Source organism: Ursus americanus, chromosome 10 (assembly GCF_024610735.1).
Source record: "Ursus americanus isolate L20-20 chromosome 10, mUrsAme1.1.p, whole genome shotgun sequence".
NCBI classification, from domain to species: domain Eukaryota; kingdom Metazoa; phylum Chordata; class Mammalia; order Carnivora; family Ursidae; genus Ursus; species Ursus americanus.
The window spans coordinates 889,609-915,644 of NC_142136.1; the positions used below are offsets into that span (position 1 = coordinate 889,609).

The following is a 26,036-nucleotide window of genomic DNA, read 5'->3' on the forward strand; positions in this document are numbered from 1 at the left end:
GACAAGTGCCAGGGCCTCAGCGGGGTGAGCGTGGGCACGCCACGGATGGCGGGCAGTCCCTGATGTGCGCAGGGCATGTGCCATTACCATTTTATGGTAAAAGTGACATATACAGGAAGATCTGGAAGGATAGCCACCAAAGTGGATGGATGGTGCTTCCAGGGTACGTGAGATGAAGCCGACATGCTCGTAGGAAAGAGAGAGGCACGGAGCATAACAGGCGGCCGTCGGCAGCAGCCCACACCGACAGGTGCACGGTGAGGGCCGTCGGAGGAGCGCGAGCGCCCTCGGGAAGCAGCCCCTCCCTTCCCTGGCCGGCGCATGTTTCCCCCAACTCCCGTCCCCTCCCACCCCACCAAGTGCAGAGGTGTTTCCAGATTTGAGAGGGACAGGCAGCAGCTTTATTCCTGGGCCGGCGCTGGCCCTGGGGCTAGGGCAGCGGGGCCCGGAGGAGGCCTGTCAGGGTTGTGCGCGAGCCCATGAGCCTGCGCAGCCACTCGATGTACTGGGAGACCCTGGTGTACACCCCAAAGTGGCCTTCTGCCGCACAGCCCTCCCCCCAGCTGACGATGCCCGTCAGGTACCAGGTGCCCTGGAACTTGGTGGCATGCGGGCCCCCGCTGTCCCCCTGGCAGGCGTCCTTGCTCCCGTCCAGGTAGCCGGCACAGAACATATTCTCGGTGACGATGGGGGAGCCCTCCCGCCTGCGAGACTGCCGCTGGCAGTCCTGGGTCATCACGCGGGGCACGTCGATGGCCATGAGCTGGAGGGCCGTGGCGCCCCTGTCCAGCAGCTGGCCCCAGCCACTGACGGTTGAGAAGCGGACAGAGGCCAGCGTCCTCTCAGAGAAGGCCTTCTCAGGCAGACACAGGGGCACCACGTGGTCGGTGAAGGTCACGGGCCTGCTCAGGTGGAGCAGGGCGATGTCGTGGTTCGTCTTGCGGGGGATGTACTTGTTGGGGATGATGACCCGGGTCACATGCCTCTCCTGCTCCTCACCCTCATCCTCGCTGAGGTTGTGCTCGCCTGCAGGGGACCAGCACTGCTCACATCTTGCCCCACAGCCTCCTTTTGGGGCAGAGGGGCCCTGTGTCCAGCCCCAGGCTGGCGGGAGCAGCACCCCCAGGCAGCCACCCCTGGACTCTGTGCGGAGGGTGCCTGAGGGGGGGCTGTGGGTGGCTGAGGAGGGGTGCTTGATGACCCTCACCCGAGGGGTGCTTGATGACCCTCGCCCGGGGGCGCTCAGCATCCCGTAGTCCAGCAGCAGAGGGTGCCCGCCACAGCCATGGGGCTCTTGGCCCAAGTGAGATGCGAGCAGAGCATCAGCCCCGTGACTTCACGTGTGTGGGACAGAGGCGGGGGGACCGTGGCCACGGTGGGACCCGAGGGCACTGGGGGTCTGCCCGGACACTGCTCATCTGGTTGTGGAAGCTGGTCCTGTTTGCAAACGGCTCTCAGCGGGCAGAGGAACCGCAAAACCTACCCAATACCACGGTCAGGTTTTTCCAGTTACTGAGTTTTTCGAAGCAGTGCGCGGCAGAGACCACCCAGGAAGCGTCGAGCAGGGTGCCCCCGCACAACAGCGCCCCGTTCACCTTCAAGATCGCCTGCACGGGCACAACACGCAGAGGTCACGTCCCTGCCACGCTTCCCCGGGGACCCGCCTCCCCAGCTAGCGACGGCCACGGAGAGCTCACGGGCGCCAGCCTGACCACGGGACGCGGCTGCCGGTTCCCTGCGCCTGCCCAGCATCACCACCCAAGCTGGCCCCAGCATGCCCGGTCTGCGAAGGCCGGCCCAGTGCGGGAGACAGGCAGCGAGCCGCAGCGCCAAGCGCGATTCCCTGCACACAGCGAGCCCTCCCTAAGTGCCTCCGTTTCCTCTTCCTAAAAGCAAGGACGGTGCTGAGCAGGGCCTGAGCGGAGCTCACGGGGGACTTTCCCCTGAGGTGGCGTTTCCACGGCGATGGAAGGAGCTGGAGTCTCCAGCCTGCCGGCCTGCGGACAGACGGGGAGGAGCTGGAAGGCCAAAGGGAGGCCCGGAGAGGGTGAGGCAGGTCGCTGCGTGTTGTGGCGAGACGGATCCACCAGGGAGGACAGACACTGGACACAGGGTCAGTGTGTCGGAGGCCTCATGTCCCGAGCGTGGACAGCAGGACCAAGGGTGCCGAGAACGTGCGCCCTCCTCACCCGAGCCAGCACCTGCCGGGCCTCTAGGAGACCAGTCCTCCCGAGCTGTGAGCTGCGTGAGGGCAGCTGTGTGTGGCTCAGGCCACACCCCTGCCTGTTGAAGGCAGGACACAGGCGCCCGAAAATGCAGCCAGCCTGACTGACAGCGGCTCTGCGCCGCCCCCTGGAGGGGTGGCTGTTACAGCTGCATCTGGGCCTGAATCTCAGTGGGCCTCAGTTTCCCCCCTGGTAGCCTGGGTGAGGTGGCCCTCTCTCCTGGGGGTGGGGGTGAATGGTACAGAGAGGTCCTGGTGCGCGGGTGGGCGTGCGTGCTTGCTGCGGCCCCCCAGACAGCCCTCCCAGGTGCTCTCCGCTGTAAACACAGAAACCCACCCTCATCACCCCTCCCCTGCCTCTTGGAGGCACTGCCAGTTCCAGGCACTCTGTGGAACACGTCCAGCTTGCGTTACCCTTGAACACTGAAACGTGGGGTTCTGCCAGGCTGAGGAGTGGGCCCTAGACCACGCAGGCCCCACGCAGTCCCAGCGGCCCGCCCCCCCATGTGAGGTGGGATGGGGTGGGGGCGGGGCGGCGGGTGGGCGCCGAGGCTCCTGAGGCAGCAGCGAAGCTGGAGGACTGGGGCTGCCTGAACCCGCAACCAGGCCACGGGTGAGCGGTGAGCCTCCAATGTCCCCAACAAGGTTCTCATATGTTAGAAATTCTTTTAACCTCGGGTGTCCCCACATGAAGGGTCCCGAGGATCACTGGGCCGGGCTCAGAAACCCGAGTACGCACATCCCGCCTTGTGAGATGGAGGTTTTGGCCCAGTGGGTCTGGCGGCCTGAGGCTCTGCTTTTCCAACGGGAACCAGGCCCACGGGTGGCCCCACACCCCTGACTGCGCGCAGGGACGGCCTCCTCTGCCGGCAGGAAGACACGTCGTAGTGCAGGAGGCAGACAGCGATGGGGCTTGGGCTGGGCTCAAACCCTGCCTCTGCCATCTGTCCCTGGAGGCCTCTGTTCCCTCATCTGTGGAGGGGAGTGAGGCCAGCAGCACCGCGGGAGAGGTGGGAGGCCAGAGCTGAGCTGACATCCGGACGGACAGAGGGGAGTGGGCAGGCATGGGCTTCAGAACGAGGAATAAGTGCCCTGCGCCAGCCAGGGAGACGGGGCCAGGGCCCTGCGGCTGACCGCCCACTGTCCCTTCGGGGGCCCCGGAGCCTTACCTGCCAGGGACACTCCCCTTTGGGGCACACCTTGCCGCCCACAATTCGGCCTTGGGGGTCGCTGCCATTTCTCTTTTCCAGAATGGGTATTTTTCCACACGGATATTCCACTGTAGAAGACAAGTCATTGGGCCGGGGGTTCATGCCTGACCTTGAGCTCATGAGGGGTGTGCTCTGAGGGCTGCCCGGGCAGGGCCACCCGTGTGGGAGCTGCTGGGCCCACAGAGGCCCGGGGCTGCTCCTGCAGGAACGGAGGTCCCGCCCTCTGGAAGCTAGGCTCTGCTCATTTCCCAGGGGAATGACATGCTGCCTAAGGACACTGACCAGCCCGTGGACAACGGCGCTGCTGTCTGGAGCACACTCTGAACTTTTGTTCTCCCCAGTAGGGTCCCTGTGCCGAGGAGAGACCATTTAGTGGTGGCAGCTGAAATTCAGGCTCTAGCCTGGGTGGGGTCCACCTCGCTCTGGACAGAGAGGCCTCGGGTGTCCCTGCCGTTGGAACTGTAGTCGTTTGAGACTGGTTTGGGGAAATTTCCATTTTCCTAAAGTGCTTGCCTTTCAGACAGACTTGGACTCTGGACCGTGCCTCGGTCACTGCAGAGCTGGGTGCGGCGATGTGGCTCCCTGCAGAGGGACCAGCGGCGGGGCCGGCAGAGCCTCCCTCTGCGCCTCTGGGCCTGCCTCAAACAGGCAGGCGGCCTCAGACCCTCCAGGGAGCTGCTCACAGGCCTCTGTCCTGCCCACGGCCACTGTGGCCTATTCTCGAGTGGGCATGGAGTGGTCAGCACGTAGTAGATATAGCCCACCCTTCTCGTCTCTCACAGACGGCTGTGGCTGTGCAGGAATGGGTGGCTGCTCCTTGGGAAGGAAGCAGAGCACAGCCCCTGGAGCTGGCCCCTGAGGACCCATTACCTGTGGGCACGCAGGACACCCCATCGTCTTGGAGCGCGTACCCCTCGTGGCAGTGGCAGGAGCGCCCGGCCTCGGCATGGTCACTGCAGTACTGCTCACAGCCTCCATTCTCGTTCATACAGACCAGCAGGTCCTTCTTATCTGAGGACAGGAAGTGGAAAGACTGAGAGGGACCTCTGCCGGTCAGGGGGAGGCCAGCCCTTGCTCCGCACGACCGTTGTGCTTAGCCGCGGCTGCAGAGACAGCCAGGTACCAGCCGGCTCTGTGGTTTCATCCAGAAGGGTGACCTGGAGTTGGGTTTGGCCCCACGTCTGAGCAGCTTAGCCATCTGGGACCAAGGACTGGCACATGGGGCCTCCATGCCCCCCTCCCAGCACCTGGTGGGAGCCGGGGATGGCCCAGGGAAAGCAAAAGTGCCCCGGGGACAGAAGTGTCCGCTGGAAGTGGTGACCTGCTGGCAAGAGGCCAGGCAGATGAGATGGCTCTACAGCCAGGCCCTGCTGCCCCCATGAGCTGGCCGGGCCTGACCACTAGCTTGGACAGATGGAGATGGGGAACATTCCTCCTGACTCTGAATGGCAGTGGTACAGTGTGGGAGATGGGGTTAGCTCACTGTGTCTGTCCAGGACCCCAGCAGGAAGGCCTGGCCTGGAAGTGAGTTCACACCAGGGCTCCTGAACATCATGGTCCTGGAGGATTCACACTAGAGCTACTGAGCATGATGGTCCTGGGGGATTCACACCAGGGCTCCTGAAGATCATGGTCCTGGGGGATTCACACCAGGGCCCCTGAGCATCACGGTCCTGGAGGATTCACACCAGGGATCCTGAGCATAAAAGGCCAGGCAAGGACACCAAGGCTTTCCAGCCTCAGATAACTGGCAGAAGCCTCGTTCCTTAGTCTTGCCTTCCCTCTCCCTGGCCTCTGGTTTGCTTAGAGCAGAAGGTGGTTGTGGCCCAGAAGAGTGCTTTGGGTATAAAAATGTACATTTGTGTGGTAAAGGATTGAACTCACCCAAAGAGCTCCTAGGGGGTGACCTCTACACCCTGGCTGGTTAAGTTGGACACTTTTAATTTAATCTGCCTGATAAGAATGTTGTTTCCCTGAGGGCCTTGGGCCACACCGGATGGTCTAACAATGTGATTCATGGTGGGGTCTTGGGCCACATGGTGTCACCTCCACCTCTGGAGGGGCTGGAGACTAAGGTCAGCTACGTCTACATGAGTGAGCCCAATACAGTCTCTGGATGTGGAGGCTCAGTGTGCTTCCTGGGGTGGTGGTGACACTCCCTAAGTCTTGTCACATATTGTTCTTGGAGAACAGAGGATGTCTATGAGACTCCACTGGGAAAGGACAATGGGAGGCTCTTACCTGTCCCTCTGCTGACTTTATTCTGTATCCTTCCACTGTAATGAGCTGTAATTTTGAGTATATCAGCCTTGAGAGAGTTTTACGAGTCCTTCCAGCAAATTGGTGACCCTGAGATGGTCTGAGGAACCCCTGAACTTTGCAATACTTTAATATTTGAAAGGTGAAAAAAATACCTCACAGTTTTGTAATAGCAGGAAGGGAAGATACAATTTTCCCAGCTGTCTCGTCTGGAAGCTGGGCAGTCATGCAGAGCCCTCACTGGGCTCTTTCCAGGTGTATCTGAATCTCCCAGCACTGGGAACCCAAGGGCTTTCTATTTCCCGGAAGTGGATATGGGGCGACCAAGTTTGAGAACTAGCACCTTAGAACCAAGACTGTCATGTTGGCAGGGGACCAGGCCATGCCCGTGAGCTTGCTGGGGACTCTGTCTGCAAACTGTGGGGTTCCTCACTTGTCTCACAGTTCCGGCCCTGGAAATCGTCGAGGCAGAAGCAGATGTAGGACTGGAGCTGGTCCTCGCAGGAGCCTCCGTTCTGGCACGGGTTTGAGGCGCACTGGTCCCCATCTGTGGAGTGCTGCAGTGTTAGTATGCCGAGAAGAAGGGCTGAGGAGAAGGGTGGGATCAAAATGGGCCGTTTACCAACTCACCAGTGTAAGAAATCCAGAACTGCTTCTGAGGGAACAGAGAGGAAGCAGTGTTAGACACGTTCACCAGAAGCAAATACATATGGTATCTGCAGAATGAACTTGGGAGCTGGGGTGAACTGTGGTGGGTTGGGTGCTTCTGACCTGGGGCCCTTTGAAGTGGGCTCTGGAAGCCAGATTTTTTTCCTTTGGAGATGAGGTGAGTTCATCCAGGGGAAGGAAGTTTCTTCCTAATCCTATCCTCTCCACCTCAGATCGCTAAGCCCATCAGAGGTCACAAATTTCCCTCTCCCAATTCAGAATTCCTGAGTTTCTGCCCCAACTCTGCCACCTCCAAGATGTGAACTTGGGACAGGACATATGTGCTCTCTAAGCCTCCATTTCTTCCTCTGGTGATAAGGGGGTCATCCATACACGTGTGACTGGAGGAGAAGGCGGTAATGGATGCAAAGGTGTTCTATGAATGCAAAGGGCTCTGATAAAATTGGTTCCTGAGGAATCTTTTGGCCAAGCAAACTGAAACTCACAGGATCACTCTAAGGATAAAATGAGAACTGTAGGACATGCTTCGAAAAACTAAGTAGTGCCCAAATGCAAGGAGTGACCATCGTCAATGTACCTAGAAAGTGTCATGTTGGGGCGCCTGGGTGGCACAGCGGTTAAGCGTCTGCCTTCGGCTCAGGGCGTGATCCCGGCGTTATGGGATCGAGTCCCACATCAGGCTTCTCTGCTATGAGCCTGCTTCTTCCTCTCCCACTCCCCCTGCTTGTGTTCCCTCTCTCGCTGGCTGTCTATCTCTGTCAAATAAATAAATAAAATCTTTAAAAAAAAAAAAAGAAAGTGTCATGTTAGCCTCTGCCTCAAATAGCCTCACTTCCTGTTGAGTGTAAGGTATGTGTCCCATGACTGTGAGTTGTCCTGTGAGTGTGAGGTGGTGTCCCGTGAGGGTGCAATGTGTGTCCTGTGAGGTGAAGTGTCCTGTGAGTGTGAGGTATGTGTCCCCGTAGTGTGAGGTGTGTGTTTCATGAGCATGAGGTGTGTGTCCTGTGAGCACGAGGTGTGTGTTCTGTGAGTGTGAGTTGTGTGTCCCGTTAGCATGAGGTGTATGTCCTGTGAGTGTGTGACATATCCTCCCTCTGAGTGTGAGGTGTATGTCCCATGAGTGTGAGGTGTGTGTTCTGTGAGTGTGTGAGGTATCCTCTGTGAGGTGTGTGTCCCGTGAGTGTGAGATGTGTGTTCTATGAGTGTGAGGTATCCTGTGAGTGTGAGGTATGTGTCCTGTGAGTGCAAGATGAGTGTCCTGTGAGTGTGAGGTATCCCGTGAGTGTGAGGTATCCTGTATGAGATGTGTGTCCTCTGAGCATGAGGTGAGAGTCCTGTGAGTGTGAGATGTGTGTCCTGTGAACGTGAGGTTAGTGTCCTGTGAGCATGAGATGTGTGTCCTGTGTGAGGTGTGTGTCCAATGAGTGTGAATGTGAGGTATCCTGGGAGTGTGAGGTGTGTGTCCCGGGAGCATGAGGTGTGTGTCCTGTGAGTGTGAGATGTGTGTCCTGTGTGAGGTGTGTGTCCGTGAGTGTGAGGTGTGTGTCCTGTGAGTGTGTGAGGTATCCTCTGTGAGGTACGTGTCCCATGAGTGTGAGGTGTGTGTCCTGTGAGTGTGTGAGGTATCCTCTGTGAGGTGTGTGTCCCATGAGTGTGAGGTGTGTGTCCCATGAGTGTGAGGTGTGTGTGCTATGAGTGTGAATGTGAGGTATCCTGGCAGTGTGAGGTGTGTGTACTGTGAGTGTGACGTGAGTGTCCCACGAGTGTGAGATGTGTGTCCCGTGTGAGGTGAGAGTCCTGTGCGCATGAGACGTCCGGTGAGGGGAAGTGTGGTTTCGTGTCCTCACAATCTGAGGGGTGCTCCCGTTGAAGGGGCTGGAAGGGCTGTGGTACAGCTTGAATGCTCCTCTCTCAGAATGTGAGGAGAGCAACGAGACCACTCTCCGCATCGGGCCTCGGCATGTGGAGGCCGTGGTGGTTCCCTAAGTGTCTCCTCACACAAGTTTTCCTGAGGAGCCGTCCGCAGGCGGTGCTGCCGTGAGGCTCGCCCAGGCCTGGCTCTCCGAGGTCTGCTCTGTCCGCGGTGCCTCCCCAAATCACGGACAGTTTGGGGATCGGGGACCTTCCCTGGGAAGGCAAGGGACACATCGACTGCGGTTTTCACATTGTATTTTCTGATGCAAAGTTGGGGTGCCCGGTGTGGGAGAGGGAGATGCCTCTGGGAGGGGGCGCGGTGGCCAGGGTGTTGTAGGAGCGCCGACTGACCAGAGTGAAGCTGTCCTTCAGAGGGAGGGTGACCCGGACGCGGAGGGCTGTGACTGCCAGAGCCGCCCGTGCGCGCGCTCTGCAGGGAGAGACGCCTCCCCCAAGCCTGGGTGCAGACCTGCACGGCCCCCGGGGCGGGGGGCGCCCCCTGCAGGGCCAGCTCACCGTGCGGTCCGTGTCCTGGAAGATCTCCCTGGCCTCCTCGAAGGAGCACTGCTCCTCCCTGCACTCTCTCTCCAGGGAGCCGGACCTCAGCTCCTCCAGGAACGAGTTGGCGCGCCTTTGCCTGTGCAAGACTCCGTGGGCTTCCTCCTGGGTGAGGAAGACTGAGAGATGGGAGTCCCATGAGCACGGACACCACCCGCGCGTCGTGTGCCGCTGAGTCACGGCAGTCAGGGCTTCCCGGCCGGCACCGGCAGCATGGCACAAGCTTTGTGTGCAGGCGTGGGGAAATACCTTCGTTATATTCTAACCTAATGTACTCATCCCTCCGGCCCAGCCGCCTCCCTTCTAGGAATTTACGCTAAGGAAGCGCTCAGAGGCGGGCACACAGACCTCGCTGGAAGGAGAGCCTGGCCACAGCAGTCCGAGCCAGTCCACGACAGCGTCCCCCGCACCATGAGACACAACGTTTAAGAAGACGTACCATTAAATGAAATGAGAGATAATAAAATCACACATACTGTAAATAAAATGTAAAAATGCACATATATATGCAGATGTAACTTATTGAAAAAAATGTACATAAAAACTTTGGGGATTAAGTTATTCTGTTTCAAAACGTGTATAATCAACTTCTATAGTGCTGGGTCCTAGCAGCCGGACACTGCGTGGCGAGTGGTGGGATGAAGGAGCAGGGGTCCCTCCCGCGGGCTGAGAGAGGTGGAGCGGCAGGGGAGGGGTGGCTCAGGTGGAGGCAGGGCTGCTGTGGCCAGGGAAGGGCCAGGAGGGGCCTGCGGGCACGGTGGTGGGGAGAGGGGTCTCGCGTCTGCATAAAGCCTCATGTTCCTTTTGTGACCCCGGGCCTCCTCCTCAGCTCTCCTGGAGCTCCAGCCTGTCCCTGCGGCTGGCTGTCCCCCTCCCACCCACCCAGACCCTGGCTCTGCTTTGCTACAGCCTCTCCCTCTCGAAGGCATGTTCTTCACCTTCCGCGGACGTGCTTGCCCTGACTTTCAGACCCACTGTGAGCGAAGGCCACTCGGGGCCCTGCTTCGGAGCGGTGCAGGCTCCTCATGGGCCTTTCTTGGTGGCAGGAGGCCTGCTGACGCTGACCGCCCCAACGCTCCCTGTCTGGCCACAGGGGGCCTCCTTGGGTCCTCCTCCCCGAGTCCGAGGTCCCGCTCCTCGGCTGCCAGCCCTTGAGTTTTGGCCTCCTGCAGGTTTGCGTGTTCTGCTCCGAGCCAGCCACCCCACTCGCACGCCAGCTGTGCCCCCAACCACCCGAGCCTCGGGTCTCTGGAGGCCACCTCCCTGCAAACTGAGGGACCCGCACGCACAGTCACCCCCGCCTGGCCTCCCACCTCCGCCCCTCCGGGCCTGCTTTTCCCGTCCTCGCCCCGCCTCGGAGAACCGCTTTGCTGCCTCCCAAGAGTATCTGAGCTCTGGCACCAGCTCTGCCCCGAGCTCGGTGCATCTGCGCCTTCCTGCACCTGCCCCGAGACCCCCTCTCAGGGGCTGTGCGTCCTCGGGGCCCCTCCCCAGGCCCTGGTCTGCTGTGTCCTTCCAGCCTCTCTGGGGACCCCAGTAGCTTCTTGCACATAGCTGTCCCCCATTTTGCTTATGAGGAACAGGGGGTGAATGGGCTTTAGAGCTCACCCAGGGCCACCCAGTTGGGGGTAATGGGACCAGTCTGAACACCTTGGATTTGAGGCTTCTTCAGGACACCCAGGCAGACATGCAGACTGCGTCATCGTAAGAGAGGGCCGGGTGACAGAGACGAGGACATTGAGGTCAGTGACAACTGTAGGAAGCCGAGGCTGGGAAAGCCCATGGGGCCCGGGGAAAGCCACGCCCTGGGGCACGACTGCACCACTGGGGGTGGACTGTGCAGGAGCAGCTGGGCAGTGAGAGAGGCCGGGCAGGGCGGGAGAAAAGCCAAGACTGAGGGGCACGCGCAAGTGGGAAACTGAGTCCCAGAGGCGAGGTAAGTGCAGCCTGGAGACTCGCGGACTCCGCTTCTGGGAAGGAAGGGCTGTGTGGGTCCGATCAGGACCTCCAGCAGGTGGGGAGGCAGGAGGGGGAGGGGCAGCTCCCAGGCCACGTGGCTGAGGGAACCACCTCTCTTCTTTGCAATGACAGCGTTTTGCGAGTGTGTATTCCTAGGGAGCCCGCCTGGTCTGGAAGGAGGGATTAAGGGAAACTCAAGGTTACTGGGGGGGCTCACACCCGCCAGAGGCACCCAGAGAGGGGACGTCTACCCTCTCTACCCTCGGAGGACAGCAAATGTGCACCAGGAAGCCCAGGGAACCAGAGGCAAGTCTGATAACTGTGGGTTATCAGTGAAAGCTGGGCGGGGAGGGGGACGACCCTGGGAAGCACGGTTTTGCTGCCCCAAGGAAGGACAAAGGCAGCCCTGCCCTGCCTGGAGCGGAGGCGCTGTCCTTTGGGCACCTGCAGGTATCGGGTCGGTGCCCCGTCCCACCCAGGCTAGCTGCTGGCGTGGGACAGTGTCTGACCGTGTCGCCACCACAGCCGCCCTGCCGTACTGGCAAGTCTCCATGGGGACCGCTTATAAAGCACGTCCCTTTATCTCCGTATTTAAGCCCCTCGGCGCCATGGTGGCAGGGAGGGTATCTGTGGTCACCACAGTGTCCCCACCCTGTCCCTGGCACTGGCCGACCGAGAACCAGGAGAGCAGAGTGGGAGGGGGGCATCCCACCCTGCACCCCTGAGCTGGGATCCTGGGTGCAGACCACATGGGAGCCGTCGGCAACAGCCGTGTCCACCGTGAGGTGGGCAGTGGGAGGTACGGATGCCAGTGGCCCGGCAGCCCTTCCTACGGGGTTTACAGGGAACCCTCCGCCCTGACCTACCTGCAGCCAGAGACCCCTGCAGGCCGAGGAGAAGGCAGAGGAGGGCCAGCTCGCCCGCCTGGGAAACCATGGTGAGAGTCACACAGCTCTGTCGACATTCCAGGTGGGGGGGCGGGCAAAGTCCTGGCCTCCAAGCAGGGTAGCGGGGTGGGGGAGGGAGCGTTCGCTTCGAGTGGGGCGGCGCCAGATCCCTGCCGGGAAGCGGCAGTACCTCCAGCACAGCTGTGTTTGCGAAGCAGGGGCTCCGTGAGGAGACGTCGCTGTTGGGACGTGTATGGGCCACGTGCACCTCAAGTGCCGCGGGAACCCTGAGGCCCTCGGGACTTCGCACGGCAGCTGATCTCAGAATGAGCGTGGGTGGGAAGCCACGGCACGGCGGTAACTCCGGGAGAGGAGAGAGGGTCTCGGGAGACCACACCGACGCACAGCCTCCTGCACCGGGGCCTGGCTTCCTGGGTGCGCCAGAGAGCCACGTGGGGATGACCAGGGGGAGGGGCACCTGCTGTCCTGGGCCCAGGCCGCCAGCCGGGGCGACCCACCGTCCAGGGTTGGCAGGCGTGGGGGCGTTCTCAGGGTGCCAGTCTTCCCAAGCTGACCTGGACCGTCCTGGGCCCCCCGGCACCGTCGGTTACCCCAACAAGACTGACATGGGCGTCCAGCCTCCAGCGGGCTGGACCCTCTGCAAAATGGTGGAGGCCAGGGACGCCAGCTCTGCTTATCTCTGGCACACGGCCCAGCTGCTTCCCGCGGGGGCCCCGCTCTAAGCCCAAGTGGAAGCATTAGTCCCTAGGGGAGGACATGTTTTGCAGATCGCTTCTGGAATTTCTAATTGTTACTTTCGATAGCTGCTTGGGGGTTTGTTCTTGGTGGGGAGGGGCTTGGCGCGTTCTGCAGGCCCTGAGCGGGGGCCTTCTTGGGATTCCCCCCACGCCACGGATGTAGCAGCAGCTCTCGAATGAGACAGACCACTGGGCATCCGGGCTTCGTTTCCTTCCGGTGCGGGGAGATCCGGTTCACTCCTGAGCCTCCATTCCTGAATCGTGCTGACGTCTCCTCTGAGAGGTGGAGGTGCTGTTGGGCCTGTGGTGTGAGCTGGGCCCTCTAAGACGGCAGGGCCGCGGGCGGGCGGGTGGACAGAGCGCCCCAGGCGTGCTCGCCTGGCCCAGGAGCTGCCTCGTCTCACACTGAGCTCAGGGCCTTCCCAGACTCCAGGCAGCCCCTCCCCGGGGGCTGTTGTGACTCAGGGTTGCACGCCGGGGGCTTACAGCACCAGGAATCTATCCTCTGCCAGCTCTGGAGCCCACAGGTCCTGGAGCAAGGCATCTGTGGCAGGGCCTTGCTCTCTCCGGAGGCCTGGGGAGCACCTGCCTGCCTCTTCCCGCTGGGGGCTCTGGGGGGCCTGCCCGCACAGCACTCTGATCCCGGCCTCGGTAGGCGCATGGCCTCCCAGCGGTGTGTGACCCGTCTCCCTCTCCTTACAGACACAGTCTGTCCTTGGGTCGGGATGGCTTCCAGGCTTCCAGGCAGATGTGAATGTAGGGAATGCTGTCAGCTGGGGTCCGCGCTTCCTCTTGAGCGGAACTGGGGCTGGGGCTGTTCTCAGAGCAGCGTGAGCAGTGTCCGGTTGTGGACTCCGGGGCGCCCGGCTGGGAGGTGCAGGAAAGGGACGCTCCTTCTCTGACCCCCCAAATCTGCGGGGTCAGGTTTTTGGGGACAGCACCTGCCCGGTAGCAGACGTCAGCATGGATTTGGGACAGGTGCTGGACCCAGCCCTCAAGTCCAAGGGTGGCGTGGGTCCTCTAGGGAGGTGGGGGACAGCACAGGCCAGTGGGGGATGTGGCCTTCTGTCCGTGAAAGACGGCCGAGCACAGGCATAGAGCAGTCCTACCCCAGACCCCACGCCGGTGAGCGGAGGCGGAACAGGGCGGCTAGGTGGAGAGGGACCGTCCATGCAGCCCTGTGGGCATGCGGGTGTCAGCGGGCTGGGCTCAGGGAGCAGGAGTGTCTCCCAACCTGGACCCTTCGCTCACGGCCACATGGTCCATTGAGTGAGGCAGGCCCCAAGAGCAGGGCAGGGTTGGATCTTAGCCTGGGGCCGTGCCCGCGAGTCTGAGCGCGGAGGGGCTCCTGGGAGGTCAGTGTTTGCTACATCTCCGTTCTGGGCTTTATGTCCAACCCTTGTGGGATTTGGTTGTACGGTGTCGTTTAGCAATTATTGGTTGCATACGATTTGATCCCCTCCCAACGGGTCGGCATAGCAAGATGCCGGTGCTGTGTGGCCTCGGTGACTCCTCGCTGTGGGCCACGCTTCCCTCCCCACCGCCGTCCCTTCCGTCCCGGCCCTGCCTGGCTCAGGAGTCATCACTTGGACTCTTGTTCCAACATGGTGATTTCACATTTCTTTTGTTACCTTTGCACCGTTGGCACAATACGCGGGTTATTTTATTTCCATCATTCTTGGACAAAATGAAGCGCATGGGACATCCTCTGGGTCATGCTCAGGGCCTGCCCCGTTTCTCACGGGAGCTGCGCGGCCGAGAGCGCAACAAACACGCGGAGCGTGAGGAGTTCTGTGCTTTTACAGACGCAGGCAGACAGCAAGAGGGGCTGATATTTATTCAAACTCCATCCATACAATAAAGAACTCTGATTTTAAAATTTCATTTACATCAGCAGAAAAAAAATAAAGACCTGAAACCGAACAAGAAGAGTTGACGGGAACATGAGGGTTTAAAGTGCCTTAAGAAGAAGGGACCACCAGGGTGGTGATGCGGCCGAGGCGGCGGGGGCGGTCCCTGGACAAGCAGCGCACGGAGTAAACCGTTCTCACCGCTGGACACCGAGGAGAGCTGCTGAGACGCACTGCGCAGGTCGGCCGGCGGGGGCCTCGCGGGCGTGGGGCTCAGGGAGGGCTGTAAAGTGACAGTTTCCAGCATCGCGGAGGCCGCGGGGCGTCCCTGACACGGACACCGACGGACACACACCCACATATGCACACGGATACAAGTATCTGCGCCCACCAGACACAGACAGTGTTTCCAAAGAACAGAATTTGTGTCTGAAACACAAAAAGATAAAACAGAAGAGTTTTCTTTCTGGCTCTGCCTTGGTCTCAGTCACGAACTCCTTACTTCCCGAGGTCAGGGGGTTTTACTGAGCGCGGAGGCGGCCGCGGAGGCAGGCAGACACGCGTGATTTCACGGAGCCCCGTGTGGCTACTGTTTCAGACGGTACCCTGCAAAAACTGCTTGTTTATTCTTCAAAAACAATAAAAAATCTAATTCAGTGAAGCTAGTTAAAAAAATCAAGTTCCCCATTGTTTTGTAGAAAAGAAGCTGAATATTTTAAATTATAGCTTAAATTTTCTTTTGAAAATTAACCTACACAGGTAATGAGCTGTCCTTGGTTTCTACTGCTTCTGTTTGTAGAAACGCTGTTGGATTTGATGGAGGACGTATGTTCACCCTCCTGTTCCCAGGCGGGCCTTGGCGCGGGCTTCGGTCCCCACGAGAGCCCCCAAATCTCCCAGCTCTATAAACACCGTGCGGTAGTGTAAACCCCAGTAACAGAAAATAGTTTTATATCAAATACAGTATCAAATTGTCATTTCATGTAAACACAGTGATTCTTGGTAAAGATTAGCGGCCAAAGTACCACAAAAAATGGCCATGGAATTAATCCCTGCTTTAAAAAAAAACTTGTAAAAGACAAAACAGTCCCCCCACCAAGCTGCTGGGTCAGCGGACTTGTCACTCCCACAACATGCCTATTCCTGCAGGAAGCACCAGACTGGAAACACCCGGAACCAAGCAGAGCGGCTGGGACGGGTTCCTTGCGACGGCTGGCCGCCCTCCGTCCGTCCTGGTTTTCCCGGGAAGCTCAGTGTACCTCGGCCTTCCCATGGAACTGGCTTCTGCACCCTCGTTGGGGGTGGTCCTAGCGTGGAGGCCACAGGGCAGAATCTTCCAGAACCTTCCCTCTGCAGCCCCTGCGTCTGCACCTCGAAGTTCCGTGGGCAGCGGCGGCTCCTCGCTGGGGTCTTGCCAGGGTCCTCCTTCCCCAGGGTCTTAGAGCACCGTCCCCTCACCAAACTAAGCAAGCCCAAGCAAAGGAAAACTTAGAGGCTCGCAGGGTGCTGTCCTGCACGGCCTGGCGCTACCCCTGGAGGTCTGAGAGGGGGGCCCCACAGCTCTCGCTGCAACTGGAGGAGGCGCTCAGCAGGGTGGACCCCGCACTGGACTCTGCAGGAAAACCAGGCAAGAATGGGTGCGGCTTTGCATCTGGACACTCAAGCTCACGGCTGCGGAACCCCGCGGGCTCGGGGTGCGGCCCACACGGGGCAGGGGTCTTACCTGAGCTGCTCAGGCACTGAGCCGAGCCGGACGTGCTGAGGAGTGTGGACAGGCTGCTGGCCGGCACCCAGCTCTCCTTGCTGGAGGTGAGGTTCCTGACATACCTGAAAGGGGCGTGGGCTGGTCAGGGCTCCGGCTGCGTGCCCCCCCCCCGGGCGTCTTGGGTGTGAGCCCACCTCCGGTATCTTACCAAAGGCCCTCGTCACCCTCCTGGACCACCTCCACCACGTCCCCGCTTCTCACAGCAAGCGCCTCTGGGCTTCCCTTCTCGTCGCCCATCACCACCGTGTACCTTCCTGGAACCTGGTGGCGGGGGACGCGGCATATCAAACACAGCTCGGTCTGCCGCCCCAGGCACCGAGTGAGGCCACCGCGGCTGTCCGGCTGTCCGCTGCAAGCCACAGGAGAAGGACAACGAGCGCTTCGTCAGGGCCCTGCTGTTTGTGGGGCTTTTGACAGGACTGTCACCTTAACTGGGGAAGAGCTCCTGGTCGTGAGAAGAGGCCAAGTCTCTCACTGCAGCCGCGTTACAAACCCTAACCAACCCGCGAAGCGCTCCCGACTCACGCCTGGTGGTCCGGCCTCGCTGCAGCAGGCCTCTGCTCCGGCCGGCCTCACACGCTCCGAGACACAGCCCTCAGCCCCAGGGCCTCTGCACCTGCTGCTGCCTCTTCCCGGAACGACCTCCCCTCCTCGGCTCCCGCGTGAGACGGCCGCCGTCCTCACCTAACGTGCCCTGTATTTTACTACCTTTTACTTTGCCTCTTGTGAGAGTGGAGACTTTGTGTCTGGTGTCTAGACAGTGCCTGGCACCCAGCGTACGCACAGCACGTTCACGCGGACGAAGTTCTGTCGCGTGGAGCCCTGGAACTTGGACCAGGGTGGCGCCAGGCACGCACTAAGCATCTGTTGGTATAACCCTGACTCTGACGATTCATACGTGAACGGCTTCTCCTTGCGGCTTGTGTTAGAGAATGGGCCTGTTGAGAAGGCAAACCCGCACTCGAATGGTGGAGTTCTCTAAAGTGAGGGAGAGCCGTGCGCACAGCTTTGCGGACACTGCTGACAGCACTCCCCTTCCCTGGGGGGGTGTGCTCCGTCCCCTCTGCGGGAGAGCCCGTCTGGCAGGGCTCTGATGGTGGAGGCGGGTGGGCACACAGCCACAGCGAGACCCGGCACCCCCCCCCCACGGCCACGAGAGCCACGGCACCACCGTGGTCGCGCTCTGGAGCCCTCCCGCCCAGGGGCCAGCCGTGCCGGACTGACGGCCCGAGGGGACCCAAGGTTACCAGCTTCCTGGGGCCCACTCTGCCTTCCTCCTCTGCGTCCGAGGAATTAATCAGCTCTTCGGCACTGGACCAGCCGTCGTTGTCCTCAGGGGCCTCCAAGGGCTGAGACGTTTTGCTCCAACCTGAGAGGAAACAGGCTCCAGTGAGGACCACCCACTACCACAAGCCTGTCTGAAGGTGGTCTGCACAATGCCCATGACCCTGTAACGTGCCGCCCGGAGGGGCCTGCCCCCTCCCCCGGAGCTGGACACACAGCGGACCTCCGGAATGCCTGCTGACACGCGTGACCCCGCTGTGCACAGTACGGGGCTACAGGGCCCAGAGCACCCACTTCCGTTGCCAGGCCAGCCCAGGCGAAGCAATGACCCCAGCCCCTCAGGGAGGTGACCCTGCAGGCTCTGCCGCGACACCCCCGCCTGCGGTCCCGGGAGCACAGAGACCCCGAATAACCACTAGCTGGAGACGCCAGCGCCCACCCGCGCTGGAGCGAACCCCACCGGAGGGAAGGAGTTTGCCGTTCGCCCTGGAGCGGCAGCACGCATCAGGCCTCCTGGGGAACCCGTCCTCATGGCAGCCGCCCACGCCCCGCGGGCCCCGTACTGGCACCGTCCGGCCCGTGAGGTAAGGGCGCCGTGACCCTCACAGCACAGGCCCGCAGACACCGCATACAGACACAAATCCTGCCTCTGAGCTTCTGCGGCCACGCGGCGAGGCTGGGATTCCAGCCCAGGCCGCTGCCTGCGCGAGCTCCAGCCAGAGCGCGCTGGGCAGCACGTGTGGGGACAGAGCTTCCCGGGGACTTTATAAAATGCGCCCATAGCCCCTCGCTAGTGTTTCCACTGCAGGGCAGCCCTAAAGAATAACACCTATATTTCCCATCTGGAGGAAATTTTGGGGAGAATGCAAGCAAGTTGAGGGGAGACGGGAGATGATGGATTCCCGATTCTGAACACAGTGAGTACCAGCAGTAAAGAGACAGGCGGGAGCCACTCCTGTGGCCTGAGGACCACGGGCACCGCCTGGAGTCGGCGGCACTGTGGCGGGAGGCCAGCGGTTCTGGGAGGGAAGACTGCTCACCGGCTGTGGCCTGGAGGGAAGCGTGCTTTCCCCGAGAACGAAGGGCTCGCTCCCCTCTATGAGGCGGGGCCGCATAGGCACAAGCTGCTGGACAGGCCTGTCCCCGAGGCCTGTGGTGTTTCAAGTTGGCCATGAAACACTTGTGCTAAATGGGCGCCGGGAGTCTCATCATCACAGGAAGGGAGCTGAGGCCTAGAGCTCCCCTCAGCCAGCAGGGCTGAGCCCAGAAGGAAGAGCGTGAGAGCTGCAGAGGTGCCTGGAGCCGCACGAGCCCTGTCCACGCCAGCAGGCCCAGCGTCTGGAGAGCCCCTGAGCCCGGCTGTCTCAGGGCGAGTGGCAGTGGGCTGGCGCCTGTGCAGGGATGGGGCACCGGGGTTTTCCGCTGCAAGCCCCCAGCCATGCGCGCCCTGGCTCGTCTGGGGGTGTGTGTGGTGTGGAAAGGGCAGATGGGGCACAGGCAGTGGGGGGTCTTGGGGTCGTAGCACCAGGCAGCCTGTCTGAGGAGGTCTCCCCATGGCAGCCCACCGCCAGACATGGGGCTCCTGGCAACATAGAGGCAGATGTGTCTGAGAACCCTGAGCACAGAAAGACCACCCTGTTCTGCCTGGAGACTCCTACGGGCCGGACGGCAGCGCCGCCAACAGACCTCGCATGTGATGGGAAACTCCAACCGCTCTGCCCACAGATGCCGCAGAGAAAGGAGGGTGTCTAGGCGCAGAGCAGCCATGGGCCTGTGGTGCTCCCTTCCCTGGGGAAAGCTTCTTTACCAGGCTCGAGCAGCATCCCCGCGTTAAAACCGCGTGACAAGGGCGTCAGGAAGGTACCGAGGGCCAACGCGCCTCAGGCACCGACCGTGGGGCGAGGAGACACGTGTTTGGAACCATAAGTGTTACAAACCCAGACAGACGGCACCCCTTGATCTACGCAGATGTTAGGGCATTTGTAGGACATTACACCAAGGTGGCCATGAACACGCTCCCCTCTGTTCTCCACAAAATAGTCCCTGATATTGACATTGAGCAAAACGAAGGGCAGATGAAGCCTCTCAGGCGGCAAGCGAGGAAGCACTTGCGAGAGTGCCCAGGAGACAGCGGCTCACTGTCGTCTGCCATTCAGTGGGCAACGGGGAGGAGGGGAGCGGACGGGAGGGGGACTGGCCGGGGGCCCCAGGCACCAGGCTCAGGTCACATCTGTGGTGACCTTGCGAAGCCGCCTCATCTTCCAAACCCAGGCGTGGAGACACAAGTTGGCTGAAAGGCGGTAGGAACCGCGGGCAAGTGGCCACAGTGGGGCTCAAGCCCCTTCACCAGCGTCCTGTACAAAGGAAGTCAGCCAGGGCCATGCTCAAGGCCTTAAGTAGAAAACAAGGCTGTCAACGGAGAAGTGACCCCTGTCACAGGCCCCGGGACCCCAGCGGCGGCCTCCGGGCGCTGCCCGCCCACGTGAAGGCGTGGGAAGCTGCTGGCCTCGAGCTGTCACGGGGGGGCAGGTGGAGAGCTGCCGTCTGGGTCCCGGGCGCACAGCCTTGTGCTCGAGGCCGAGGGTGCTGGGTGACCCTGAGTGGTCCTGGGGGTTGTGAGGCCACCCGCACCCCTTGGGAACCTTCACAATTGTTGGAAAATTCACTTTGTGAATCCCTCCCTGCAAACTTCAAACCCTCAGCCTTGGCCAAGGAGGGTCTTTGGATTTTGGGGGGGGGGTGTGCTTTACCCTTGTGATATGAGGAGCAAAAGCTAGAAGCCTGAGGTCCAGTATGGAGCTTGGCTCCACCTGTCTGTACAGCCCGTCATCCTCCCATGAGATGGGGGGTCGGCACGGTCCCATTGACAGCTGTGCTCCCACCAAAAAGCTTCGGGACAACCGGTGACGCAGGGGAGGGGCCGGCGCTTCAGGGGCCTGAGGACGGGGTGCCCCGCAGCCTGCACAGTAGCTCTAACAGCCCACCCCAACCTGCATGCTGACCAGGCATCGGCAGCCTCTAACTGGTGGCCCCTGAGGGGTTCTGTAGGTTCTGGGCAGACCCGGCCAGAGTCCAGCTGAGAAGGGTGCTGTCATCACGGTGTCTGTCGCCAGAGCACCATGCTTTTGGAGAAAACAATGCATTTGCTCCTGGCTAGGAGAGACCTATTTTGTTTTGTGTCCTCGGTGGCGAGAAAAGACAAGGCAGTGTCCCTAACCGGATGGGTAGATGGAGGCCAGCTACGTTCAGAAGGTGGGGCCACTCTACCTCGTAAACCAAACGGCGTTGGGTCGCTCTTTACTTCGTGTCGCTTAGCTCTTTTGTCAGGGCTGGTGGGAGAAGCTGCAGAAGGAGGAAGAGGCAAGAATACAACAGGAGAAAGCGTGAGGAGCTGCACGCAGGGCGTGGAGGGAGCGTGAGGAGCAGAGATCGTGCTGGGATGGGACACAGACACCCACGGGCTCATCTCCACTGGTGCACACAGCAGCTTCCTGCGAACAGAATGAAGCTAGCGGAGGGGTCCCTTGTGCAGGTGACAGGAGAGCCCCGGAGAGCAGGAGGACGTGAGACGGTACCCTCGTTCTAGGGGCCACGCGTCGGTGCGTTTTCTTAATTCTGCACGAAAGTACACAGAGGGTGCATACTTGCTGCGCTCATTAGCCAAGTCTATAGCGCCAGAATGTGCCCTTCCTTTTTTTTTTTTTTTGAAGTTTGAGGCCAACTTAACACTATCTTATAAATTGAAACAAAACTGTCCAATTTTCTGGACCAGTGAAAACCGGCTTTTAGTCGCAGGTGGGGAGTCTTGTAACGATCTTCCGGGACCTTCAGCACGGGCTCCCTAAGCTACCTGCGTGCACTTCCCTCCACGCGGTTCACCGCCAAGCCGCACTGGAAGGCGGTCCCGCTTTTGGAGATTCCCATGCGAGGGAGTCTCTCTGCGCCCTGTGCACTAGCGACCGGCCCTGGAGACAGGCGACACCAGCACTGGAGTGCCGTGCAGAAGGGTGACACCCATGAGCACGAACAGGACCGAGCAGGAAAGGGGAGGGTGGTGCGGGAGGAGTTGCACCAAGAAAAGCAAGTGACAACTCCATTTTCTGAACAAGCCTTCGCTGGAAAAGCCAGCTTCCGCCTTTTTAAACCACAGGCCCCACCGACAGAACGTGGGCTGTGTGTGCCACGGACACGCCAGCGCCAGGAGGACACGCGGTTCAGTGGGGAGAGCTGGGCGGCTGCACGTGGTGATGCCACAGCCGTCTACACGAATGAGCACCACACGAATGGATGACAAACACGCCACCACGGTGAGGGACACGTCCACAGCACGGATGGCAGGCGGGTGCCTTTTACCTTTCTGACCTTTGAGGTTAGCAAAGCCCTGCAGAGTAAAGCGCTTTCTGGAAAGCGCGGAGCTTTCTGAGGTAGAGCTAGTGACCGTGTCATCTACAAAGGAAGAGAGAGGGACGGTGTGGGGGTGGCCGCAGCCCGCGGGGCTCGGAGACACACGTCAGGTCACTCGGGGTGTCCTCTGGGGCACCCCGGCTGCGAGGAAGAGGGCTTCTCTGTGAGGTCCCAGCATGCTGTGCAGGCAGAGGTCTGTGCGTCCCGGACACCTGCTCTGACACCCGTGACACAGATCCCGGCACAGCCACCCACCTCTGCCCTTCTCAGGGGCCTTCGGCAACGGCGTGGAGCTCACGTATCCTTCCAGACTCAGGGGGTCAGTCTTCCTTTCTTCCAACTTCTTGATGTTTCTCGTGTTCCCTTTTGAGGGACTAATGACGTCACACATACCAAAAAAAGAAGTAGAATGTTGCCTGTTAGTTTTGGAAGCCCTCCCTGCGCATGAGGCTGAGCCGTCCCTGGGTCCCACGGGTCCTTCAAGCACTTCTGGGCCACATGCTGGGTGTGGAGTAGGAGGTGGTGGTGGTTTCTCTGAGTTGGGGAGGGCAGTCTCTCTCTTTCCAAACTATCACTCTGCGGATTATGTGCTTAGACCATATCCTGTCCCACCAACGACTAGATGTGGCTTTCAGCAGAAACAGGAGAAATAAAGTAACAGAGCCGCGGAGAACGCATACAGTAACAAAGGAAAGCTAAGGGCAGAGAAGGTACGACGAAGCCAGCGTGAGGCCGGTGTGTCAGCGTGGCTCTGCGCCTCGGCCCCCGACGGTCCCTGTCCCTGAGGCGTGACCGTCACGGAAACATGGCGGCTGTCACCTTCACCAGCAGCACGTCCTGTGCTGACTGTAACAGGAAATAACCCGCAGACGGAAAACAATCAGAGATGGCCACAGCTGGCCTCTGCCAGGGGGTGGGGCCAGAGACACGGGTCCCTGAAGCCGGCCCGCGGGGACGGACCCCCCAGCACGCAACGCCAGAGGACTCTCCCGGGGCCTTCAGGCAAACCCAAAGTGACCCGAACCCCCAGTAAGGACATTCGGGTAACCGGCCGTGAGAACGTGGGGGGCGCGTGCGCACTCCCACTTGCCCACGTCCAGACTGGAGACGCGGGCGCGTTTCTCTCACCTGGTGCTGGACGGCGTGGGCAGAGGCAGGCTCTGGGACTGCTCCAACGCGCGGTGCTGGCTGGCTTCTGCGGGAAGGGACACACGGAGCCGGCTGACCCACTTTACCCCCCACGCGGCAGCACCACCCAGACCTCAGAATGTGGAGGTTGCTTTGGACGTTCGCAAAAATGTGCCTACAGCCAAAGCCAAGAGCAGCTCGTGGCCGCAGCGGCTCCTACCTCTGCAGGCTTGCAGCTGGCTGGTCAGCACTTTGCGGATCTCATTCACCCACGCGGCTTTAATTTCAGGGGTTGGTGCCTGAGGCCGGGAAGGAATGCCAGGAGGTGAGGACACACGTTCCCTAAAGACACCGCTTTACCTCTTACTCTGGAAGGTTCTGCGGAACTTCTTAGGAATGGACAACGAGAGAAAGGAGGCGGCGACAGACGGTCCCCTTGCTTTGAGACGGCCCCACAGGCACAGCACAACGCAGGCGGTGGGCTGACTGCCCGGCCTGCCCCTTCCCACCCTCACTGGCGTCTGACACAGTGGAAACCCTGGGGCACAAACTGCCCTTTGAGAACATGTTTCTCTGGGAAGTGGCTCATGGCATCTTTTTATGACAAGGAAGATGGGAGTCTGAAATTCTGAAGGCAGAGTCTAAACTCTGAGGACGTGAGACGAGCCGGCCGCCATCCTGCCTCAGTACAGCGTGTGCGGCCAGAGGTCAGTGACAGCCGGGCTCTGGAGATGGGGCCTGCAGAAGGCCAGAGTGCCAGCCGCCGTCCCGGCAGCTCCCACGGCCTGGTGCCCGAGCCGGAGCCGGGTGCCATTGCTGCGGGCCTGCCGTGCTGGTGTGCGTGCTGGGGCAGCACACCATGGCCATCGCATGTCCGAGCGTGGAGGCAACCGGAAGAGGCCTGTCCCGTGTGCTGGCCGACCCCATCACAGGGCCCCGGGGACAGGGGGTCACGTCCTCAGGGCTCACTCACAGCCCTACCACCCCCTGCCCTCACCAGCACGGTGGGGGCCATGAGGACAAGGACACACTGGTCATGTGCGTAACATGGCCCAGGCTAGCTGTGCCCCCAGAGCCTGTGTTCCTGGACCTGCCCTTCGTGTACCCTAACTGTGGTTCCCTGTACATCCTCCTGGGTCCAGCTCAGGGCGGTGCCCTTACACGGCCTCTGGGAGATTAAGCTCCACAGAAGCTTCCAGACGCCAGCCCTCGCTAGAGAGACCCGACGAGTCCCCGACGCCCGGCCCGGAAGAGAGTGGGGCCCTACCTGTACGATGTATACCTCCTCCCTGGCATTGTACCAGATCTCAAACTTCCTCACATCGCCCTTCACGGTCTCTGTTATGCCGACGGCTGCCATCTGACCACGCAAAGCAGGGAGACAGAGGTTTGCTAAGCGCGGGATGAAAGCACGCCCCCCCCCCCATCTTTCAAAGGGGTCGGTGCATCGTCAAAATGCTGGAAGCGGTTTTGGGGTGGGGGCTGAGGATGCCAGGGGTCCCAGACTCCCACACCTGAAGATATGAGTGGTGTGCGGCGTGGCCGCAGCTGCTAGAACCTCGACTGGTGGCCCTCTCCCCCCGTAGGGTCAGCAGCTGTGGGGAAGGAGCCTCACTCACGTTCAGGGACTGCTTGTAGCTGTAGGAAGGGGCCTTCTCGTACCCCTCCCCGTTCTCCTCCCTTTTCTTGCAGAAGAGCACGGCCTTCTCGTGCAGGAAGAGGTGCCTCTGCATGGGCTTGAACCTGGCCAGGTCCTTCACCTTGGTGTGGCCCTTCTTGTGGTCCGTCCAGACGCTGAAGGAGCCCTGCATCAGCAGCTTCCCCAGGTCACTCAGGTTCCCCTAAGCCCAGAACGAACGTGGGGCCTTATGTGCATGTCGCCGAGGAGAGGAAACCCGCCTCAGAGGGCTGCGTCCTGCAGGACCCCCGCTACCTAACGTATGGGCAAAGGCAGAACTGTGGAGGCAGGAAAGGGGTTGGGGGTGGCCGGGGGTTGGGGGAGGGTGACAGGCGGAGCACGGGGGCTTTTGAGGTGCGGAGCCCCTCTGTCCGACCCCGTACCGGTGGATACAGGGCACTCATTGCACACCTGCCAAACCCTCGGGTGCACACTCTGGACTCGGGGTGGAGAGGATGGGCCAGCCGAGGCTCACCCCTGTGAATAAGGTACCACCTGCTGGGTGTGGGGACCTGGGGGTGCATGGGGGTGCAGGGGCGTGTGGGAGGTCCTCGTGCCTTCCCCCGTTCTGCTCCAAGTCTAACACTGCTCTAAAAATAAAACCTATTAAATTCAAAAACACAGGGTGAGTGTGAATGGACCTACAGAGAGGCAACAAAGTGAGTGAGCTGACCTAATTCAGGTGCACGAGAAAAGGCAGAGTCTGACCTTCACGCCCGCTGGTCCCCTGTCCCCAGCCCACCAGCGGCGGCAAACACAGATCAGCCCTAGTACCGCCACCCTCGGGGCTTCTGGGCCAACGTGCAGCTTGGAGGGTGAAGGCTCCCTGGTGCTCTGCCGTCTGCGGCTCGCTCCGAGCTGGGGGTCCGTTTGCCCCGGGCCTGCCCCAGACGCCAGCCAGACCCGGGTTCCCGCCAGACTGCAGGGACGCGCATGCACATGGACACTCCCGGGCACAGCTCTGCACTGACGGCAGGAGGATCATCACCAGGCTCCGCAGGGGGACGGGGAGGCCCTTACGTCATAGCCGGTGATGGCAATCAGGTGCATGGAGTCGTTCACAGCCTTGAGGATGCCCAGGATGGAGCTCAGAGCCTCCTGCAGGTCCTCGGCCCCCTCGCAGCTCTTGCTGTATTTTAGCATCTCCTGGGGGACGAGGATGCGTTCACACACCCGCGGGACACGGGACCCTCCGCTCCGGCCCTGGGTGCCTTCGTGGACCCTCAGGACACGTAGCATGGCTTCCTGTGTGCTCGGCCCAGTGTGCAGGCCTCATGGCAGCTCAGAAAGCCACCCCCCATACCCTGCCTGTCCCAGCGGTCCTGCCAGGTGCTGCGGACAGGGATGCCCCCCGAGCCGGACACTCGGCCAGGCTTCCCCAGTGCGAGTGCCCCTCCTGTGGCTCACATCTTCCCGCTCCTAGACCCGTCACTCTTTCCTTTTGAACCCGACACCTCCAAACCCATGACAGCTAAGGGCATCCGTGTG

The 26,036-nt window shown here is 60.7% G+C and overlaps 2 protein-coding genes across 22 annotated transcripts in view; both read right to left on the minus strand.

Moving 5' to 3' along the window:
• Window positions 1-378: 378 nt before the first annotated feature.
• On the minus strand, window positions 379-11,778 carry F7 (coagulation factor VII). The gene is made up of 8 exons (XM_045772963.2): window positions 11,661-11,778; window positions 8,794-8,954; window positions 6,325-6,349; window positions 6,128-6,241; window positions 4,306-4,446; window positions 3,394-3,503; window positions 1,484-1,607; window positions 379-1,026 (listed from the first exon to the last, which is right to left on the minus strand). The coding sequence occupies exons 1-8, from the start codon at window positions 11,728-11,730 to the stop codon at window positions 431-433; spliced, it is 1,341 nt and encodes a 446-aa protein (XP_045628919.2). The 5' UTR covers window positions 11,731-11,778; the 3' UTR covers window positions 379-430.
• Window positions 11,779-14,257: 2,479 nt separating this feature from the next.
• MCF2L (MCF.2 cell line derived transforming sequence like) overlaps window positions 14,258-26,036 on the minus strand; it is a 139,567-nt gene continuing 127,788 nt past the window's right edge. For 10 of the 21 annotated variants that reach the window (XM_087864953.1, XM_087864955.1, XM_087864959.1 and 7 more), the window contains 11 exons: window positions 25,569-25,694; window positions 24,490-24,711; window positions 24,138-24,230; window positions 23,091-23,169; window positions 22,871-22,937; window positions 21,998-22,116; window positions 20,606-20,680; window positions 17,302-17,423; window positions 16,203-16,315; window positions 16,013-16,116; window positions 14,258-14,718 (listed from right to left, as the gene is read on the minus strand). In XM_087864953.1, the coding sequence (XP_087721079.1) occupies window positions 14,330-14,718; window positions 16,013-16,116; window positions 16,203-16,315; window positions 17,302-17,423; window positions 20,606-20,680; window positions 21,998-22,116; window positions 22,871-22,937; window positions 23,091-23,169; window positions 24,138-24,230; window positions 24,490-24,711; window positions 25,569-25,694 (1,509 nt within the window). In that variant the 3' untranslated portion in view covers window positions 14,258-14,329. Of the gene's footprint in view, window positions 14,719-15,345; window positions 15,902-16,012; window positions 16,117-16,202; window positions 16,316-17,301; window positions 17,424-20,605; window positions 20,681-21,691; window positions 21,785-21,997; window positions 22,117-22,870; window positions 22,938-23,090; window positions 23,170-24,137; window positions 24,231-24,489; window positions 24,712-25,568; window positions 25,695-26,036 lie in introns of those variants that run through there. The other 11 variants (XM_087864964.1, XM_087864966.1, XM_045772994.2 and 8 more) reach the window with 5 other exon arrangements.

What these genes read in the sequence shown, in the direction of transcription:
- F7 (XM_045772963.2), bottom strand. Translation starts at nt 11,730, where the DNA reads ATGGTTTCCCAGGCGGGCGAGCTGGCCCTCCTCTGCCTTCTCCTCGGC. An exon ending in GGTGTCCTGCGTGCCCACAG is followed by an intron (nt 3,504 to 4,305) that starts GTAATGGGTCCT and finishes TGTCTTCTACAG; the next exon opens with TGGAATATCCGTGTGGAAAA. An exon ending in AAACCTGACCGTGGTATTGG is followed by an intron (nt 1,027 to 1,483) that starts GTAGGTTTTGCG and finishes GGTCCCCTGCAG; the next exon opens with GCGAGCACAACCTCAGCGAG.